The sequence below is a fragment of the Sordaria macrospora genome, chromosome 2 (genome assembly GCF_033870435.1).
Source record: "Sordaria macrospora chromosome 2, complete sequence".
Taxonomy (NCBI): Eukaryota; Fungi; Ascomycota; class Sordariomycetes; order Sordariales; family Sordariaceae; genus Sordaria; species Sordaria macrospora.
Window position 1 is genome coordinate 4,506,685 of NC_089372.1, and position 21,174 is coordinate 4,527,858.

Sequence of the window (21,174 nt, forward strand, 5' to 3'; positions counted from 1 at the left end):
GCAAGCAATTCATCTGTTCAACTTTTTTCTTCTTCTTCTTCTTCTTCTTCTTCTTTTTGTTCCTTTTTTTGGTTTCTGAATTGGATGCGCGCGCCGAAGCCGCCACAAAGGAGATGCAACTTCTCAACACGCAGGTCGGAGAAACGTTAAGTCCACGTTCAACTTGAAACTGAGACGTGGGAATGTTTTCACATGAGTTTTGCTACGTCGCGCTGGCCTACCAAAAGGATGGACGTCGTCATGCCAGAAAATCTACAATGAATATTTAACGCATGCACAAACTGTATAGGTAACTTCATGTAATAAACCCGTTGTGCATACTCCATGAGCATCCTTACCGCTGAAGCAAAAGGGCCGCACCCGATACCCGTACCTTGCAAGCTTCCTGTTATACGCGTCAAACTTTAAATCTTGACAGGGGGGCGGCAGACCACTTGAAAACGGAAATGCCGTCTCAACACACGGCGGCATCATGCCCATCAATGACGGAGGCAGGAAAAGCATCATGCAAATGCAGAAACTTACCGGCCTGAACTTTGTAAACTTACGGATACACACCGTGGAAGATTAGGCCCGGAACCCCAACCCACGGAGCACGTTAATCCCATCATCGGGTAACAACACTTCGGCCCGCCTCACCTCGACCCCAACATCGCAACGCCTTAACGCCAACCCTTCATGCCTGACTTGCACCGTGCAACGCAGACACCAATGTCCACCGGTATCATACACCGACATGCGACCGGGCGAAACACAACTAACCCTTTGAGGTCTTGTTCCCGAAAATAATCCGCCTCTCGTCAATCACCGCTGTCCTACCTTGCCGCAACCAAACACCAAGCAACGAAATTCAATGGGTGACCGAAAGTATCTCATCAAGTCTTCCAGGTTGCTGCCGACGACCAAAGATTCTCTACCATAGAAGTTTAGGTTTTCGCCACCTTGCAAGGCTGCCAAAATTCCCTTTGACACATCTCGAACGCGGAACACCTCAGTGAGGGGTCCTTCAAGATACAGCGTGAGGAACTGAGGGGGAAGAAGAGTCCAAAAACCAAGCCAAGAGTTGCAGTGGGTGACCGAAAGTATCTCATCAAGTCATCCAGGTTGTCGCCAACGACCAAATAATTATCTAGAGGTTTAGGTTTTTGCCACCCTGCAAGGCTACCAAGTTCCCCCCCCCTCCCCCTTTTTACCCAACATACATAGGTACCTATGTACATGCCTTAACAAGGCTCCACCAGTAACCCTTCTCGCCTTGCCAATTTTTTCTCCCGTGTTCACTCTTTGGCTTGCGCGAAAGACTTCCTCTGCATCTCTGTTAATCCCGACGTCCTGTAAATAATGGTAGACGAATTACATGACGTCTGGTTGTCGTGCTGAGCTCCCTGTGTCCACAATACCACACTGGGCACAGGGCAAACAAAGGGAAGCCCGTCGCGGCCAGCAGCAGCAGCAGCAGCAGCAGCAGTGAGTGTCGCGATGCATACCTATCGCAGCAGACCAGGAATGTTCCAGGGTTTTACTAGGTAGGAAAGCCCAAGTTGCCTTGACCGGAATTCTGCGGTAGCCCTCGACCTTGCTGAGCGCTTGACCAAACAAAGCGCGATCAAGTAGCTTACCTTTTCGTTTCTTTTCTTGGTATCTCACGGTCACAAGCCTGAAGCTGGAAGTAAACGATATGGATCGAAAACAAAAGGGCGGTCAAAAAAGACAAACATGCCACTTTTAGACATTTTTTTGGTGCGGTGCGGCAGTGCCTGGTAACATATCAAACAAGAGCACAGCATCGCATCACAATCGCAAATCGCAATCGCACCCCTCAGCTCCGAGCACCTTCCCGTTCTCCAGGCTTTTGGGATGTTTCAAATGCGGATTGTGACGATTTGACGATTGACAAATGTGTTATGTGACGGGACACGACTGGAGGCGGCGAGATGTTGTGACTTGTGGTTCAGGTTGGGTGCCCCTGAAGTAGCAGGTAGACCTGGTAGACAGCAGACTCAGGTTAGGTTAGCACGACGGAATGGATGTGGATGGATTGATGGAGCGACTGTGGCAGGTATTTCGATAAAACCGATGTGATGGACGGGAGTGCAACGTTCATGCATACATGCGGCTCTTTTCCTTTGGGTTTCCTGACCACGTGCCTGGATGTGTGGATGTGTAGCGTGGCATGAAGGCGCGATTGAACGACAACCGATGAGGTTCGAAAGAGGCTGGAGGTGACTGCACTGTCGAGGGTTACGATCCTTTACTGTTACTTCGTTGGTGGTGCTGATTACTGCCGCGAAAGTGCAACCACCTTTGCCCTGCGAGGGAAGTTGCCGGAAATTGAGGTGATTGAGGATGGAAGTCGCGGACCTTTCCTCAGGGGATCATGGATAAAAGATTGGAGGTTTCCATTTGGTAAGGCTGCACATTGATGCTGCTGGGAAGTGGTTGTGAACGTGTTGACTTGCATTGAGACCTTCGTGTAGGAATCAAGCATTGAGAGAAATTGATTTGGATTCTCAGAAGGGAATAAACTTGGGCAGTTGGGAGTTGGGAGTTCCAAGTCTTGCCTGGGCTGATGCACGCTCCAGGGACGGGCCGAGTGTCGGAAAGTCCCCTCCATTTCGAGTACTTGGCCACCAAGTGACTCCGGGCCGGCACCGGCCCGTGCCCCGTTTTTTCCCCACAAGACGCCAAGGGGCCCGGACGTTCAAGTCGGCAGGTGGGCCTAGGTGGGCCGGCGGGAAGGCCATTAGAAAGAAAGCAGTTGCCCGCCATCGCTTGCCGGTCTACCAGCAACGTAGCAGGTTATTCTGGAATTTGCCCCTCCACGACCCCTCGAAAGTGCAACGCATTTCCAAGTTCCAGTTGCCTTTTCTCCCATGCAGTGGACCTGAACATTTCCTCGTTTTCCCCAGATTTTTCAGGTCATATGAGACATGGATTGGGCTGGACTGGACTGGCAGGGGAGAATGGAGTCAGTGGTGGTACGGTCAATGTGCACAAGGAAAGTGTGAGACGTACGACAAAACGAGGGGGTTTTGAAGGGCCGGGGGTGAAGGAAGGTTCACGATGAGGAGACAGACATTGGAGGTAAGGATTGCAGGCACGACACGTTTGAAGACAGAAAATCCGAGTTAAGAGCGAAGGGCGGATCAGCCCTGCATCTTTTCTATCTATGACATTGGCACTTTATCTAAATTGACCCAGCCGTCTTGAGTCGCGCTGGTCGTGAACAACCTGAATGCGTCCTGATGTATTTTTGGTGGGCCTGTGTGGGCTTCAGGAAGGTACTACCTTATGGTCAGTGTCAGAGGCAATGTTCCTTCCCCTGGCTTCGTGCATTTGTCTCAGATCCGGGTGTAAGGTACCTTACATCTTGCCTTTCTTCATGTTCTTACCGCCATAACAGGTTGCAGCGGATAAGCAAGGCGGGGGAAGCGACGATGCGATGCAATGGATGCCAGGGCATGGAGATATTGGATGAAAGTGGAGAGGAAAAGATACGGTAACTACCTAAGGCTGCAATGCTTCAATACAATACAGCCTTTGTATCACCTTGACAGGTATCAAGCCTTGAGGGGAGATGGCATGATGGGGTCCAGATGCTCAGTCCAACCCCCACGCCATACTGGTATTATTTGGTACGTGCTCACCTCAGACAGCCGCCCGACTTGGAAAGGTGGGTAGGTAGGTGTCAGCCTCAATCTGAGGCATCGTTGTTCGGTCCGAGCTTCCATGCGTCGGTGGAGGTTGGGGAATGGTTCGTTGTGGAAGTGATTGTCTTGTCCGGATCGATGGTTGCAGAAGCGGCTTGACCGGGGGTAAGCTACATCAAGGTAAGATACCTCCACCGGACATTGTATCCCTCGTCAGCATCTTTGACACCTACATTGTGCTGACGGGAACGGAAACGGGAATGTGGATGGGGCAGTCCATGAATGCACACCTCCTCGGTGCAAGATAAGGTTGTCAACCTGTCAGCAGCCAAACGACGGATAACTACCCGTACCCGTGCCTTACCAACTCCCCCATCCAAGATCCGGCTAGGTAGAAAGAGGGTATCGAATCGGGTGACCTGACGGCCTGTGGGTAGGTGGCCTGTTGAGAGAAAAAGGTGTAATGCTAAATGTGGTGGGATGCCATTTAATGCACGTCTCGGAGTGGGTTGAACTAGGTGAGCACGGAGGCTGATCAATGTCTCGAGCCCATGTGGATTTCCATGGGTCTTGTGTTCCGTTGACAAATCCAACCATCCAGCCCCAAGAAAGCACAGCAAATCCTTTGGCCCAGCTATGGGGCCGTGTGATTGTTGTAGGACTGAACGAGGCTAAGCAGCTCGGTGCTGGACACACGCTGATACACGTTGTGTCTTCTGTCGGAGGACGAGGGGAACATGAGCCTTGTTCCATGGTAACGCGAGATGGTTGCCTCATTCGATTGACACTCATAGAAACGGATCAGCAGAGGGAAGACTGCGGATTCGAGGAGCCATCGCAAGGACAAGACTTTGGAGCAAAGTCGCCACCTTTTTGCCCATGGTCCGGCCTGTGTGAGATATTGACGATGACTGATGCAAGGCTGTAAGGCTCTTTGGAATTTGAAGTTGAACTACAAAGCTCTGAAATCACGGACAGTCCCGAATATGCAAATGCCATAAAGAAAACGTCGGACGTATGGACATTACGTCCACATGAAGCAGGGCCGAAAGAGTTCCATACTGTGAACCTGTGAGCACTTGTTCGCATCGAAAGGAATAGGTATGTTTTTGGTATCTGGATACCTATCTAAGCGCACCTTACTGTCCAAGCATTTGGCCTTGGAGGAGTACTGAATCTCGTGTTGCTATCTGCTGGATCCAAGCCATCAAACTCCCGGAACTGGGGGATTTCGTGTTGCTTGCAATGCTCCGTTACTAAACGGGGGTGCCGGGGCAGGTGCTTGATAAAGGTACTGCAAAAAATCATGGTAACTGAAGCCTTCTCTTTTCTGCCAGAATGGTAACGAGAAAAGGAAACGAGAAAGCTGAAAATTGGTTCCGGGTGGTGCCTGATTCCTCCCCGGAGCTCAGTGCGGCGATAATCGGGGAATGTCCGGAGAACGAGATCGAGCCGATACGTTGCAGAGATGACTGCTTGAGGTATCCCAAGCACTTATGTTCCTACCTTAACTTTTCTGCAATACTTTCAAACTTGCAGCAATGCCCGCCGCCAATCAGATGTAGGTATCTGCTACATATACATGGCTGCAGGCAGCAAGCTTCCGTTCACCTTCCGACGTCACCTGCTTCCTTCTCCAAAATACGCTATAAGAATTGAATAATCCGCGGCAATTTAAGGGCAAACGCGACAGTTGACATCTGTCAGACCTAGCGAGGAGCGAAGGACAGCATCGTGAAGGCATTCGCAAGTTTCTATGATGCCCTCATTCAGCTGTCATTGTCTTCACCAGCCGAAAGCATCAGGGACCAACACCACACCGCGAAGATGGCCGCCGAATCTTCGTAAAGACCAATCGACGCCTAAACCAGGTGGAAGCTTTGCTTTTCCACTTTTGCGAACTGCCCAAGACGGCCCGGGCTGAAGTATGTCCCGCTCGAGATCCAGATCATAGATGGTTTCGTACCTGTTCACATGTTCCCCGCCATGTACCTTAAGGTGATGCTTGTCAACCACGCCGTATAATACCGGACGATACATTTCCAATTTCCAAGGCCTAACTGACGGAATCCATGTACGGGATGTATTAGGGCTTGGCTGTAAGAAGAGAATTCTCGAGCATGTGCAATTCCACAGGTGCTCGCATACCTAGCTAGGTACCTTGAAGTCTCCTCGAGAAAGTAATTACATACACTACACGGGTAAAGAACAACGGTGCCATACAAAGGTTAAACAGTTTTATGCGGTACATAACATGCAGCCGGGGTGTATGGTATTGGATGGTTTTAAGAATGACACACCTTCCCCAACAAGGAAGACAGGTTTGAAGCTTTAAAGCCATTTTCATTTTGCTTCAATACAGCCGGCTGGAAGGTTCATCTGAGTATCTGACAACGGAATGTATGAACGCCAGCTGCCCCTGCAGACCCAAGAATTTCGCATCGACCTAGAAAACTCACTCTTGCCCTGGCAGGCGGTAAAGCCCATCACTTGGTCTGTGCTAACAGTTTTTTACGGAAAGAACGAATAACGGATTAAAACTCTTTACTGAACTACGTGCATGTGACGTTCTCCATTACCATCAACCGTCTCTTGCCGTCACCATTCAGATTACTCCTGGAATACCGTACACACGATGTTTTCCATCTTACATTCCCCGATGTAACCGTCACAACTCCCTGCCCCATGCTACGATGTTGGCCCATCTTCCCCAGCAAACCTTGCGCCATGCCAAATTGAAGCTTCTACATCCAAGGCCTCCTACTTCGCCCGCATTAGCAGCTCATACCTGACTGGTTATTGGCCAATGCTGTGCCAAACCGCAGCGCGGTAAGGTAGGTTTGAGCACCTAACTGGTGATTTTCCCGTCGGCGGCGGACAGAACAAGGCTAACTGTTCCTTAATAGGCACATCATATCCATTAGCACCCCAACATACCTGCTGTTGGGGCCCCGAGCTTCCCACATCACCAGAGTCCTTTCCATCGCCGCTGAAGCTTACCGTGTGTGCTTCTGATTCCGAGGGGTAGCCGCCAGGTCTCCCATATGCCGGCAACGAGCCATTTGTGCTACGATAGCGTCATCCGCATTCCAGAGGACAACGCGTAGGTGGCGCAAACGTCTAGATCCAAAGGCTTCAACCGAGATGATCAAGGATGATGGGGCATTGATGATCGAACCTACACATCCCGACCATGCCCGTCCCAGGCCCCTGGAAGAGACCGTCCGGAACTCAGAGTTCCATGTAGCCTGTGGTTCTGCCCATGCTCCCATGTGTGAGCCTGTCCACACAAGATGCACTCCCGTCCAGACAATGGATGCAAGAGGCTGTGGATTCCCGGAGCCAGATGAATGCAGGTTTCCCGGCAGATCTAGGACTTTTTCTGTGCGGTAACTTACACCTCAAAACAATGCAGCGTTGTGAAGGCCAAGAACTACGTTAACACTCCATCAGGAGCCACCACATTAAACTGTTTTGTGAACAGAGATCTGACTGTGCACGGTATCCTCACCCACCTTGTGCAGAAGATTGGGCGTTGCGTGGGTTCAGCTCTTACCTACGGAATAGGAGAGACGACGAAGAGGAACATGGGAGATCTACCAGTTAATCACAACTCAGTGTAGGTACTCTGCTGGTGTGTCCTATCCAACGGCAGTATGCACAAGCATCAGTGAGCCCGAAGAGCACTTGACAGATACTGTATTAACATCGTCAAGTCAGATACAGGTTGGACAAAGAATGCAGGATTATTCGACTGACAAGTTTTGGCAGCTTTCAGTGGGACCCTAACCCAAATACCTAGTTGTTCCCACCGGTCTAGTGGGCGGACGCTGTTGAAGAGAATACACGGCAATCCATGAGGATGACAATTTGTGAGCATCTCAACACAACCTTGAGAGTCTCCAACATGATGGGACATCTACTGACATTAGAATCACACCAAGAAGCGGCATCCACTGGGGGATTATTGCCACTTTATATACAGAGCCCAGTTACCATGGCTGTATCACGATACCCACCGGAATGACAGTCTTTTTGTCCCTGCAGTATATGCAGATAACCTGTGCGGTAGCATACTGAGCGGTCGAACCGATTCAGTGCAAGAGCTGTAATGAGCTTGGCATGTCTCGTTCCTTCTGCACGCATCCGAAGGAACACAAAGCTCTTCATTCTTAACCAAAGTTCAGTTGCAGCAAGAGTTTTTCATTTCACCGCTTCATTGTTCTCCCGCTTGGAGTCAAGGGAACACTACCTGCACCTGAAGACTTGATGGTCTCTGGTCCAGTGATATCACAACTGTGGTCAAGGCTCCTATAGCTCTCCATGTGAGTTGGCCAGCACTGCAGACGTCGATAAATCCTGGCAATGACAGGTTTCAGTCGTCGGAGGACATCAACAACAGCATTCCAACCCGTGTTGAGTGGCTGACAATGTTCAGGCTGCAGTGAGCGCGTTTAGCACGCCCTTTGCTACCTACATCGACGTTACCCATTGTGCTGTCGATTCCGAAAACGGTGATCAACATATCACTCAACGGTTGCAGCCATGGTATGAAGACAGGCATGGTACTTACACACCAGCATATACCTTGTAGGTACGCAACAAAACGGTCGAGCAGGTTAAGAAAACCAGCATCATCGCTCTGCTCAAGTATTTCCCTAAGCGGCTTAGAAGCCTCTCTCTCTAAGAGTCTACTAACCAAATTAGGCAGCTCGCCATCCGCAGCCCATGCTCCTCGTCAACGTGCATCCGTTGACGTTACACCAGGCATCAAGATGTCGAGTGGTATGACAATGCTTGGCACGTCCCTGGCAGCTGCCAGGGTTACGTTCATCCAGAGGGAGTTGTACAATAGCGCATGGCTATCGTCCACCGAGGGAGGGAGCAGGAGAGAGCGGGTGGACGAGATGCTATAGGCCAGAAGCACCCCTGCCTTTGCTGGATAGGGAAAGCCCTCAGGGGTCTCAAGTTCTCGTTGAATGGTCCCAGCGCTCCCCGGACAGTCTGAACCAGGCACTCGATCATTCCCCGGCTTGAGTGGTGTGGTAGCCCAACGCCGCCCAGGACGAAACTCAATTGTGCGCCCTGTCTATATTTACACGAGGGCCCGAGGACCTCGCAACATCGATCTCACCTACGACTGATCACTCTATCCGCGTCCGAATCCTCACGCCATCATCCAGTTCTGGCGTCACGGCGCTGGACATGGACAACAACATGTTCCGTGCCGGATGTCCGTGTGGCTAAATCTATACGACTGGCTGGAATCGCCGCGACCCTATTTGTATGGTCGAGTGTCTTAGAAGGGGGTGGGGAAGTCCGCGTCCACTTCCACGAGTTACCCAATGTACCCATGGCCTCGGCGCCGCGGGATTCAGAGGGAGAGGCTGCCCATGTCAATCGTCTTGGTGCGCGCGAATCTAGCTTGAAGCAGGTGTGGCCTTAAGCCCGGGAGCAGCAAAGTTCCCTGATGGACGGGAGGCAGGAGCTCTTCTCGAGGAACTCCGAGTCTTCAAGGTACCAGGGATATTGCGATACCCCCCCCAAACACGCCCGAACGGTCTACCGGTAATAGTGACGGCACCAGGATACCTACACGAAGCAATTCCGTAAGTATCTCTGCCGAACTTGTGTATCAAACCCCTCGCCGAGCCTTACATGGTCAGCAAGAATAAGCTGAGGCCAGCCCCCCCCCCCCCCCCCCCCCCCACCGGAGCCATGTAACTGCAAACATGAAGTAGCTGCCCTCCTAGAATGATGGCGGTGCGGGTAAGATGTACCGTATGTCTGTCGCTCATGGATTTTTGCATTCCCGAATGAGAGCTCCAATCTCCCCTCGGTTCAAATTTCCCCAGTAAGTTTCCATGTTTTTATTCTTTTACTTAAGCTGCCCCCATCCCTTTCCTGCTCTTTCTCACATGTAGGGCAGGCATAGGGCGAGTCACTCACCGTCCCCATATTGCAGCACCATCTCGCAGCATAATTTCTTCCGCTAAGAATAATTCCATATATTCATTTTGCGTCCTTCATGACAACCATACACCTCGCGACAGAGAAGAACCTGAAGAAAAACCTGCACCATGTCCTCTGTTCAGGAACAGCCGCTGGCATACTACCTCTTCGGAGACCAGTCCCTTGATACTCATGCCTACCTCGCGAGCCACTTCCGCAAACTGGAGAAAGGCATCCTTGCAAAATCCTACTTGGACCAGGTTGGCTACGCCCTCCGACGCGAAATCGAACAGCTTCCCAGGACAGAACGCTCGAAACTACCCGAATTCCAAACCTTACAGCAACTCAATGAAAGATATCACGCACAGCCAATCAAGCACCCTGGTGTCGACGGTGCCCTTTTGTGCATATCACAATTGGTTAATTATATAGAGTGAGTGGTACCCTGCTTGTCCGCCATTTCCTTTTCTCAGGCTAACATGACTGCGTGTCTAGTCATATGGAGAACAATTACGATGACCTCGCCAGGCCGGAGAATACATATCTTGTCGGCCTATGCTCCGGGCTCTTTGCAGCCACCGCAATCGCCTGCACGAAATCGTTGTCGGAGTTGGTACCACTTGCCGTCCAAGTGACTCTCATGTCATTCAGAGTTGGCAGACACGTGAATAAGGTTGCCGAGCAGATCTACCCGACCGTCGAAAAATCCGAGAGCTGGACATACATCTTCACGAATATTTCCGAGAGCGCTGCCGGTCCGGTTGTCCAGGATTTCAACAAGAAATGCGGTTGGAACCGCGCCAACCGCCTCTATTTGAGTGCAAGCTCATCACAAAGCGTCGCCGTTTCTGGTCCTCCTTCTTCTTTGAAGGCTTTTGCAAGTGGGCACAATTTTGGCGGGAAGACCAACGTAACCTCGATCCCCGTCTACGGACCTTATCATGCACCACACCTTCACGATGATGCCTTGATCGGAGATATCCTGCGACTGGATGATGAGGCGGTCATCGACGCGCTGCACAGAACGAAGCCGAGATCCCATGTCATGTCATGCTGTTCCGGCGAATGGGTCACCGAGAAGCAGCTCACCACTGCGTCCTTGTTGAAGAAAATTGTATACGAGGTTTTGCTCGAGCCCTTGAAATTTACCAAGGTGCTGGACGGGTGTATCGCAAGGGGAAAGAGCTTCAAGGGGAAGAACTGCCTTATCCTTTCTCTCGGCCCGACTCAGAACGGCGCAACTCTCGTTGGCCTGATCAAAGCCCACACAAACTTGGAAGTCACGTTCCGGGACTGTCCGCCCATCTCCCCTGAAGCAACTGCTTCCAGAATTGGCAACCATGGGTCCAGTGGCAAGTGCAAGCTCGCCATCGTTGGCATGGCTGGCAGGTTTCCCGATGCGGCCAACCATGAAAAGCTCTGGGAACTCCTTGAAAAGGGACTCGACGTCCACCGCGTTGTGCCCCCGGACAGGTTCGATGTCACGACACACTATGACCCTACGGGAAAGGCCATCAACAGCAGTCACACCCCCTATGGCTGCTGGATCGAGCAACCGGGTTTGTTCGATCCGCGCTTCTTCAACATGTCCCCTCGTGAGGCCTTCCAAACCGACCCTATGCAGAGGATGGCCTTGACAACAGCCTACGAGGCACTGGAGATGTCTGGATACGTCCCAAATCGAACACCCTCTACCAAACTGGATCGCATCGGTACTTTCTACGGACAGACATCAGACGATTGGCGTGAGATCAACGCAGCCCAGGAGGTCGACACCTACTTCATCACAGGTGGTGTCCGCGCCTTTGGTCCTGGTCGTATCAACTACCACTTTGGCTTCAGCGGCCCCAGTCTCAACATTGATACTGCCTGTTCATCCAGCGCTGCAGCACTTCAGGTTGCCAGTACTGCTCTCTGGGCTCGCGACTGCGACACCGCCATTGTGGGCGGCTTGTCCTGCATGACCAACCCAGACATCTTTTCTGGGTTGAGCAGAGGGCAGTTCTTGTCAAAGAAGGGGCCTTGTGCAACCTTTGATAATGAGGCCGATGGCTACTGCCGTGGCGATGGATGCGCTTCGGTTGTCATTAAGCGACTGGAGGATGCTCAGGCCGACAACGACAGAGTTCTCGCAGTTATTCTTGGCACCGCCACCAACCACTCAGCCGACGCCATCTCAATCACTCATCCCCACGGGCCAACTCAGTCCACGCTTTCACAGGCTATTTTGGACGAGGCTGGCGTGGATCCTCATGATGTTGACTACGTGGAAATGCACGGGACGGGTACCCAAGCCGGAGACGGCACCGAAATGGTGTCTGTCACCAATGTCTTTGCGCCAGCGCAACGTAAGAGGCCCGAGAACAGGCCTCTCTATCTTGGTGCTATCAAGGCTAACGTCGGCCACGGCGAGGCGGCTTCTGGAATCACGGCCCTTTGCAAGGTGCTCCTGATGATGCACAAGAATGCCATTCCTCCCCATGTGGGTATCAAAAAAGGCTCAATTATCAACAAGACCTTTCCCAAGGACTTGTCTGAGCGCAACGTCAACATCGCCTTTCACCTGACCCCATTCAGGCGCAGAGATGGCAAGCCCAGGCGTGTCTTCATCAACAACTTCAGTGCCGCTGGTGGTAACACTGGCATTCTTCTTGAGGATGCTCCCAAGGCCGCACCAACTTTGTCCGATCCACGCAGCCATCAGCTTGTCACCGTCACTGGAAAGTCGAAGGCTGCCATGATCCGGAACGCGGAGAATCTTGCCAAGTGGATAAACAAGCATACGGATGCGTCGCTCGCGGATATTTCTTACTCTACAACCGCCCGCAAGATCCAGCACTACTGGCGCATGAGCGTCACCGCTTCGAGCGTGAATGAAGCGCAGAGTGCCATTCTCAATCGCCTCAAGGAAAACTTTGTGCCTGTAACCCCCGAACAACCAAAGGTTGCCTTTTTGTTTACAGGCCAAGGCTCGCAGTACACCGGCATGGGCAAGGAGCTTTACGAGAACTACTCCGTTTTCCGGGAGAGCCTCCATGAGTTTGACCGTCTTGCTCGCCTTCACGGTTTCGAGTCTTTCCTTCCCTTGATTGACGGTACTACCAAGGATGCCGCCAATCTGTCGCCCATCGTCACACAGCTAGGTCTGTGCTGCTTTGAGATGGCGCTTGCAAAGCTTTGGGAGTCATGGGGCATCAAGCCAGCTGTGGTCATGGGCCACAGTCTCGGAGAGTATGCCGCGCTCAATGTTGCCGGCGTTCTCAGTGCCAGCGACGCCATCTATCTTGTCGGCACTCGTGCGGGACTTCTTGTTGAGAAGTGCACGATGAACAGCCACGCCATGCTTGCCGTCCAAGCTCCAGTCGAAGAGATTCAAAAGACGTTGGGTAGCAAAGCCAGCAGCGTGAATGTCGCCTGCATCAATAGCAACCGTGAGACGGTGCTCAGTGGGCCAACCGATGTCATCACGCAACTGGAGGAGGAGCTCAATGCTGCTGGCCAGAAGGCCAAGAGACTGCTCGTTCCTTACGCGTTCCATTCTGCTCAAGTTGACGCCATCCTGGACGATTTCGAACATCTTGCCTCCACAATCCTCTTTGAGCGCATCAAGATTCCTATTATTTCTCCGCTTCACGCTGAAGTTTTGGGTGAAGGCGACAGGGTGGACGCTAGTTATCTCCGCCACCACGCCAGAGAGGCTGTTAACTTCCAAGGTGGACTCTTCAGAGCCCAGGAGCAGAATGCAATCGACGAGAAGACCGTGTGGCTCGAGATTGGCCCGCACGCAATTACAGTGGGTATGGTGAAGGCTGCCTTTGGTGCTACGACCATTGCCGTGCCCACTCTCCGCCGTACCGACCATCCTCAGTCCTTCAAGACTCTTACTGCTACTCTTAGCACGCTGCACTCTGCTGGATTGAACATTGACTTCAGCGAGTATCACCGTGACTTCCTCCAGTGCGTGCGCCTCCTAGATCTGCCAAGCTATTCGTTCGACGAGAAGAACTATTGGCTTCAGTATACTGGTGACTGGTGTCTCACCAAGAACCGTATAGCAAGCCAGGGAGGGGCGAAGCAGATTGGGCCCAGCAAGCCGAAGCTATCTACCACCACCGTTCAGCGAGTCATCAGAGAGGAGGTCAAGGATGACGTGGCAGTTGTTGAGATTGAATCTGAGCTTCACGAAGAGAACCTCAAGAAGGTGGTCTCGGGCCACTTGGTTAATGGTGCACCGCTTTGTCCATCATCACTGTATGGCGACATGGCCATGACCGTGGCCGACTATGCCTACAAGCTCCTGCGTCCCGAGACCGAGAAGATTGGTTGCAACGTCGCAAAGATGGAAGTCCCGAAGACACTCATCTTCAACGACACGGCCAAGAGCCACATCTTGAGACTCACAGCCACGGCCAACGCCAAGGCCGGATATGCTGACCTTGTGTTCACCACTGGGGACGGACCGAAGAAGACCGAACATGCCACATGCAGGGTTTACTATGGTGACCTCGAGGACTGGCAAAACGAGTTCGACAAGATGGCGTACTTGATCAAGACTCGCATCGATTCCCTCAAGCAACAAGAGCAGAGAGGAGAGGCATCCAAGATTGGCCGTGGTCTTGCGTACAAGCTCTTTGGTGCCCTGGTTGACTACAACCGCCGTTACCAGGGCATGGAGGAGGTCATCCTGGACAGTGACACCTGCGAAGCCACTGCGAAGATCCGCTTCCAGACCACGGAGAATGATGGCAAGTTCTACTTCAACCCCTACAACATTGATAGTTTGTGCCACATCTCCGGCTTTATCATCAATGGCACCGACGCTGTGGATTCTCGGGAGCAGGTCTTCATTTCCCATGGCTGGGGCTCAATGAGGTTCACTGAGATTCCCGATCTCAAGAAGGAATATCGCAGTTACATCCGCATGCAACCCGTCAAGGGAAGCAAGATGTTCTCTGGCGATGCCTACGTCTTTGATGGGGAAAGAGTCATCGGTATTGCCGGCGACATCAGGTTCGCTGCCATTCCTCGCAAGGTTCTCAACATGCTGCTTCCTCCTCGTGGGGCCGCCGCCGCCGCTATGGGAACAGCCGCGTCGGCTCCGGCTCGTGCCGCCCCCCCTGCCGCTCCAGCTGCCAAATCCGCACCGGCTGCCAAGAAGAAGAAGAAGGAGACTGTAACTCCTGACAACATTGGCAAGGTCAACCAGAAGCTCAAGGGTGGAGTCGTTGGACAGGTCCTGGACATTCTCGCTCGGGAGGTGGGCTGCAGCCATGATGAGCTTGCCGACAACATTGCCTTCACCGATCTGGGTGTCGACTCTCTCATGTCCTTGACCGTGTCCGGCAAGATTCGCGAGGAACTTGACCTGGATATCCCCTCTGGTGCCTTTGTCGACTACCCGACCATTGGCGCGCTCAAGGGTCACCTTGCCCAGTATGAGAAGGCTGGCGGAGCCAACGAGCCCATTTCTTCCAGTGTGTCCGACGACTCGTCCGACGATGAATCCCCGGAGCTCGGCTCCGAGTCTAATGTCACTACTCCCCTCGACGAGAGCGAGGCTAACTCGGTCAAGGGTGAGGGCCCCACTCGAGTTGAGTCCGGAGGAGGAGAGAAGAACAACGAGTTCCAGAGCCTTGTTCGGAACACCATCTCGCAAGAAATGGGCGTTGACATCGAGGAGATTCAAGCGGCCCCGGATCTGGCCAGCCTTGGCATGGACTCGCTCATGAGTCTTGCTATTCTCGGTACCTTGCGAGAGAAGATGAACATGGACATCTCCTCGGATCTCTTCGTCACCAACCCTTCTTTGAAGGACGTCGAGCGTGCTCTTGGTATCAGTGACGCTCCCAAGAAGGCTGCTCCGAAACAAGCCCCTAAGCCGGCCAAGTCCAAAAGTCAGCGGTCGCCTACGCCCAATTCTTCTTCCAACACATCGAGTGCCAATAAGGAGCACCCGAGAATTGGACTCGAAGAACCTTGCCCCCCAAAGCCTCCGCGTCCCACCAAAATTGTTGACGACCACCCAAACCGCAAAGCAACTTCCACCCTGCTTTCTGGCAGTCTGAAGACTGCGACCAAGCAGCTCTTCATGGTCCCGGACGGCAGTGGTAGCGCCACCTCGTACACCGAAATTTCTAATGTCGGCGGTCAGTGGGCTGTCTGGGGACTTTTTTCTCCCTTCATGAGGACTCCGGACGAGTACAATTGCGGCGTGTACGGTATGGCTGCCAAGTTCATTGAGGAGATGAAGCGGCGTCAGCCCAAGGGTCCCTACTCCCTTGCTGGCTGGAGCGCGGGTGGCGTGATCGCTTACGAAATCGTCAGCCAGCTCGTCAAGGCCGGCGATGAGGTTGAGAATCTCATCATCATAGATGCTCCTTGCCCTGTCACCATCGAACCTCTTCCACAGGGTCTGCACGCTTGGTTCGCCTCCATCGGTCTTCTTGGCGAGGGTGGCGACCAGAAGAAGATCCCCGAGTGGCTCCTGCCACACTTTGCTGCTTCCGTCACGGCTTTGAGCAACTACGACGCAGAGCCCATTCCCAAGGAGAAGTGCCCGAAGGTGACAGCCATCTGGTGCGAGGACGGCGTCTGCAAGCTACCGACCGATCCGCGCCCCGAGCCCTATCCCAAGGGCCATGCCCTGTTCCTCTTGGATAACAGAAGCGATTTCGGACCGAACAGGTGGGAAGAGTATCTGGATGCCAGCAAGATGACCTTCAGGCACATGCCCGGAAACCACTTCTCTATGATGAAGGATGATTTGGTCAGTTGTTTCCCTTGTCCCCATTTATTGGACGTACATGACTAACCTACTATTTGCCATAGGCCAAGCAACTCGGTTCTTTCATCCGGGAGGCTCTGACGTGATCACCGGATATCGTATACATAACCAGTGGTGCACCCAGGGCGTACAAAGTCTATTCCAGGGCGTCATCACTGGCGCTTTGGGTTCGGCAAACCAGCGCGAAGGGTGCAGGAGCAGCAGGTACAGCGAGGAGGACGACGACACTGCTCCTTTCTCTTCCACATGCGCTATAACCCGGTCAACGTCCACTCCAATATGTGACGGAGTGGTATCTTAACACCGGGCGAGAGAGGGAGGAGTATAAAGAAAACCAAACCTCCGCAACCGATACCGACGCCCTGCGAGTAGGGCTCGGACGTCAGACGAACACCAATCGGAGCACAAAATTCGAAAACAAGTTGAAGCTGGAGAGAAAATGGCACTGATGGAAAAAGGCAATGGAGAGGATTGTAAAGTCCCGGTTGGGGCCTTTGGCGTTTAGGAGTTTTGGCTTTGTGGATCATGACATGGGGGACAAGCAAGGAGGGATGTTCAGGTTCTACTCTACTCCTGTGGATGCTTGGCTTTTGGATGGTTATTGTTACTGAGGTGGCCTTTTCCGTTCTTCCGCATTTCCTTCTTTTTTACTTTGCTCATCTCTGTCATCTCCTATGTTCCCTTCCCTCACAACCTTCTCGTTTCGTGTGGGTTTCTACCTCCTCATGCCCGCGCAGTTTGTTCATTCTGTCACTTGCCTTCCTGGTCCCGCGAGATTGACAACCTAGACCATCTGCTTTTTACATAGACATGCAATAACGCATTTGTTTTTCAAGCCCTGCCCTGGGAATGGAATTTGTGAGTTGACGAAAAAAAAAAACCAGAGTGCAGGAAACTGAGGGTTCAGGGCCTGCCAATTGCATTTGGCGGTCGTCAAGGAGCGTGCACACATTGTGTGTGGTTGTCGGATGCCCTTGCATTTTGAGATTCAGTTTGCAAGACAGCGACACCAAAATGCGCAACATTGCTCACGACACGAATACCGCTTAGAAAACAGACTGGATTCGCCTCCTCACTAAAGAGTAAATGCAAGATAATGGCACCTCTAATTCACACCGTTTCCGTATGGTTTAGGGCGGTCTTATTTTGCGTTCAAGCTAAAGTACAGGGTAGGTAAGCGAATTGCCATTTGCGACCAAGAACCACTAAGTGGTTGCCCTGGGCTTGTGGAGGGGCCCATTCGCCATTCCAGCGTGTTTGGGCCTCCTTGCGACTTCGCCTGTCTGTTTCCATCTCCTCCCCGTCATCCGCTTTCATCATCCACCACGATATCACAACGGCAAATGACTTGGATTGTCATGATAGCTACTGCAATACTACTTCTTCAGGCCTCCCCGGATTTGATCAACGAAAACAGAACAGCAGCAGACAATGAATGCCACGAGAGGGATCAGGGAAGAGACCGAAGAGGTAGCGACCGGTACCCGATCCGGTCGTTGCCATTGGTCAATCGCGGCGTTTCGATGTTTACACTTTTACACTGACCGAGCGCAATACGGTCATCCATCATTCCTCGTCGCTTCCCATGGTCAATCCGGCGCTGCCGGATGCGAGTCTCTCGAGCTCGATAAATAATCATCTGACTGACTGCCGGTAGGTCAACACCATACCCAATCGATCGTCATCACATTCCGATTCCACTCCAAGTATTAGTGATTCAAGATGCGAGTGCGGAGAGGACGGAAGCGATGCGATCCGGCGGTCCGGGCCTCGGTACCTACCATATCAACTTCCTAGTCGACCATCTTTGTCGAGCAACCGGAAGGGAGATCTACAATTCAGCCCGGACGGAAAAGAGACCAAACAATTGGGGCCCGATTCTGAGAATACCATGCACCAACATACAATACAATAACACCAATATCGAAAAACTAATCACAAAACTAGTCCAATACATCATTGTTACACAAAGACTTCGTTCAAACAAGGGATACCCGCCTATGACCCATGGCCACCGCCCCCCTGCGCTGCACATATCCTCTTCGCTGTCCCTCCCTGTCCTGCCTGTCCTGCCTGTCTCTCACAGCGACATGTGAAGGGGAGAATCGTCATACCGCGAGAAATCCAAGACCCATTTCTCGTATTCCCCCAATCTAGTCTAATCTACGAGCGAGGACGATGGGCTCACCCTCGACTGGGGACTGGGTTTGACGCACGAGCAATATCTGAGACCAATGAGACATTTGGAGGATTTATCGCCAAGGGATTTTTTTGGGAGATAAGGGTAATAACAGGAGGACAGGAGGGAGAGAGATCGCGAAGGAAGGACGTATCCCGTAGGAAAAGAAAGGCTGGGGTGGAAGAGGTTGAGGTTGATTGTTACAAGGCGTCACGGTTGATGAAAGACCCAAAGGATGTCTGAGGGTGACATGGACTGAGGGAGATTGGGTATTGACTGGTCAAACAGGTGAGTGAAAGTGAGTAGCTGAAGTAACGACGCTGCCCTATTAACGAACAGGAGACACAAAGGTTACCCTATGTACCTACCTTGGCGCGAAGACAAGATAAAGACACAGAAAAAAGCACAACATCGGGCGTCCATTGTCGAAGTGATGGGTAACAGTAACACTTGAACACCACTTCTAAGCTGAATGAAGACCGCCAAGAGGAATTAATGGACATTCCGATATTGTACAGCCTAACTACGACAAAATGCACGGCATTGATCCGCACATGGAAGCAGAAGCGGTGAAGAAACACGAAAGAGGTGGAAGTCGAAGCTGAAGCCGAACGTCGTTCGTGAAGATCAACTGTTGCGCGCTCGATCTTCGGGTTCGGGAGTGGCTTGCTTGCTTAATTGCTACTCTAGGTGTACGTACATGCATCAGATAAGCATTGCTAGCCAGTACTTAATATTTCCATAATTCAGGTGGTGGCTATTTCCTCATTCCCTCAGCGAGTCCTCGCCGATCCTCACCAATGTGGCGTGGCGTAAATCGATAAACAACAATGCTGGGCTGGTACTACATCGTATCGTATCGTATCGTATCCCATATTGTTCGCTAGTTTAGACGCCGACAGGCGCCCAGCTGCCGAACCGAACGCCTCGGGGGAAAAAAGCAATGAGTGTCATCAATCCCGTCCCGGCGCGGTCATGGATCAGTACGTAGACTATCGTAGATCGGATGTCGTGATTCGAACGGTTTGCAACGTTCTTTCCTTTCTTTTTCTCCTTTTCCCCGTTCCCTCTTCCGGAAGGAGCGGAGAGACTGAAGCGGTTGCAAATAGAAGCGGGTGTGGGGGTAAATGAACAGCAGATTGAGGAAGGGGGTGCATCGATGAAGAAAGAGCGTGGAAGGGGCAACTTAAACGGTGTTGACCCGACTCGGAAGGCGTATGGACTGGAGCAAATCCTCCTACAATGGAATGGTCTTGGGGTTTGCGACTCATTGCACTTAGACTTCTTGATGAATGTGGTAGATACGCAATTATACGAGTAATGTCGATACTCGATTTGTTGAGTTTGGACTGCTACATTTTGACATTCCCAAAACTAGGAGCTCGTGTCGGAGATTACGAGAGTTGCTGGGTCGGCACGGGGTACCAGAGCACTCAACGGTCAGTAATGGTAGGTGGTTTGGACCCTCCTTTGAGAATTACCGCCCTCGTCATTGCCCATCCATCTCTTGTAGCCACGTAGGTACCACGGCTCGTTTGTTCTTTCTTATTTTGGTAGGAGCTGGGCCGTTTTGGACGGAGTTCGCAGCCTGCCGAGGACCTCACGACCATGTGTATAACCCACAAACTTTCAGAGCGGCTTCATCCGCCTTTTGGCGTCCAGGCAGGTAGACTTGATTTGGGCCTCTTTGCGTTAACCAACACAGTTCCCTTGGTGCATTTCGTCTTCTCGTCACCTAAGACTTGGGGCATTTTCCCGAGTTCGGAAACATCTCGCTCCTTCCGTCCAGTTTGTTTACCTATGGAAGGGCCCACTGCACTTCGAGACCATTCGAATATTTGGACGGAAGGCACAAAGATACGGGCCGCACGGGTCCAACGCCAGGATGACTTAGGTAGACAGCCGGTTCATCTTTCCAATTTCCAGTTTTGCCGAACATCATCTTCCACATTGCTTCCTTATTGCTCGCTCTTGGTGTCAGGAACAATCCCCGAATGTCTGTTTTGTGATGTTCTTTTTCGTTAACCCCTCACCCCCCGACGACACAAAATCCGCAAGCGTGGCCAACATGCACCTCCCTGTCGAGCACCTCCCCGTCGACCGGATATTCACTTACTACTGACGGGACCTGAAGATGGACCTAAGTCAGGATTTCCTAGTCAAGAGTTAAGCTGGCGTCATAATCCACCCCAGTTGCTTGTCGCTCATCTATCTACCCTATCAGCTTCGCTAACATGAACCGTGTCTATAAAAGTGGTAGGAGCTTCCTGCACGCTGCCTATTCTTCACCCCCTCTTCTCGTCATCTTCACTTCGGACTTCCATTGGTGCCTTATCTGCCGGAAGCTCTTTTACCGTCTTGTTGTTTCCATCTGGTGACAACCATGATCCTGGCGACCGCATGTACCTAGGTAAGAACCGTGGATTCTTGTCAACGGAGGGAAGGGGATGTGTTATGTGGATGTCCCGTTAGTCCAGGCGACAACCTTTCAGGTTTGCGCTTCTGGATTTACCATTTTCTGCCTGTCGTCTATTTTGTTCGGTCTTCCTCCCTTTAGATGTCGTCCTGTTTATATCGAGCTCTTACCTATCTAGGTAGTTCTTCTTCTC

At 52.0% G+C, this 21,174-nt stretch overlaps 1 protein-coding gene across 1 annotated transcript; it reads left to right on the plus strand.

Moving 5' to 3' along the window:
- Positions 1 to 9,540: 9,540 nt before the first annotated feature.
- SMAC4_03130 (uncharacterized protein) lies at positions 9,541 to 17,221 on the plus strand. The gene is made up of 3 exons (XM_003349494.2): positions 9,541 to 10,035; positions 10,098 to 16,368; positions 16,431 to 17,221. Exons 1-3 carry the CDS (start codon positions 9,731 to 9,733, stop codon positions 16,470 to 16,472), a joined length of 6,618 nt encoding a protein of 2,205 aa, XP_003349542.1. The 5' UTR covers positions 9,541 to 9,730; the 3' UTR covers positions 16,473 to 17,221.
- Positions 17,222 to 21,174: the final 3,953 nt, after the last annotated feature.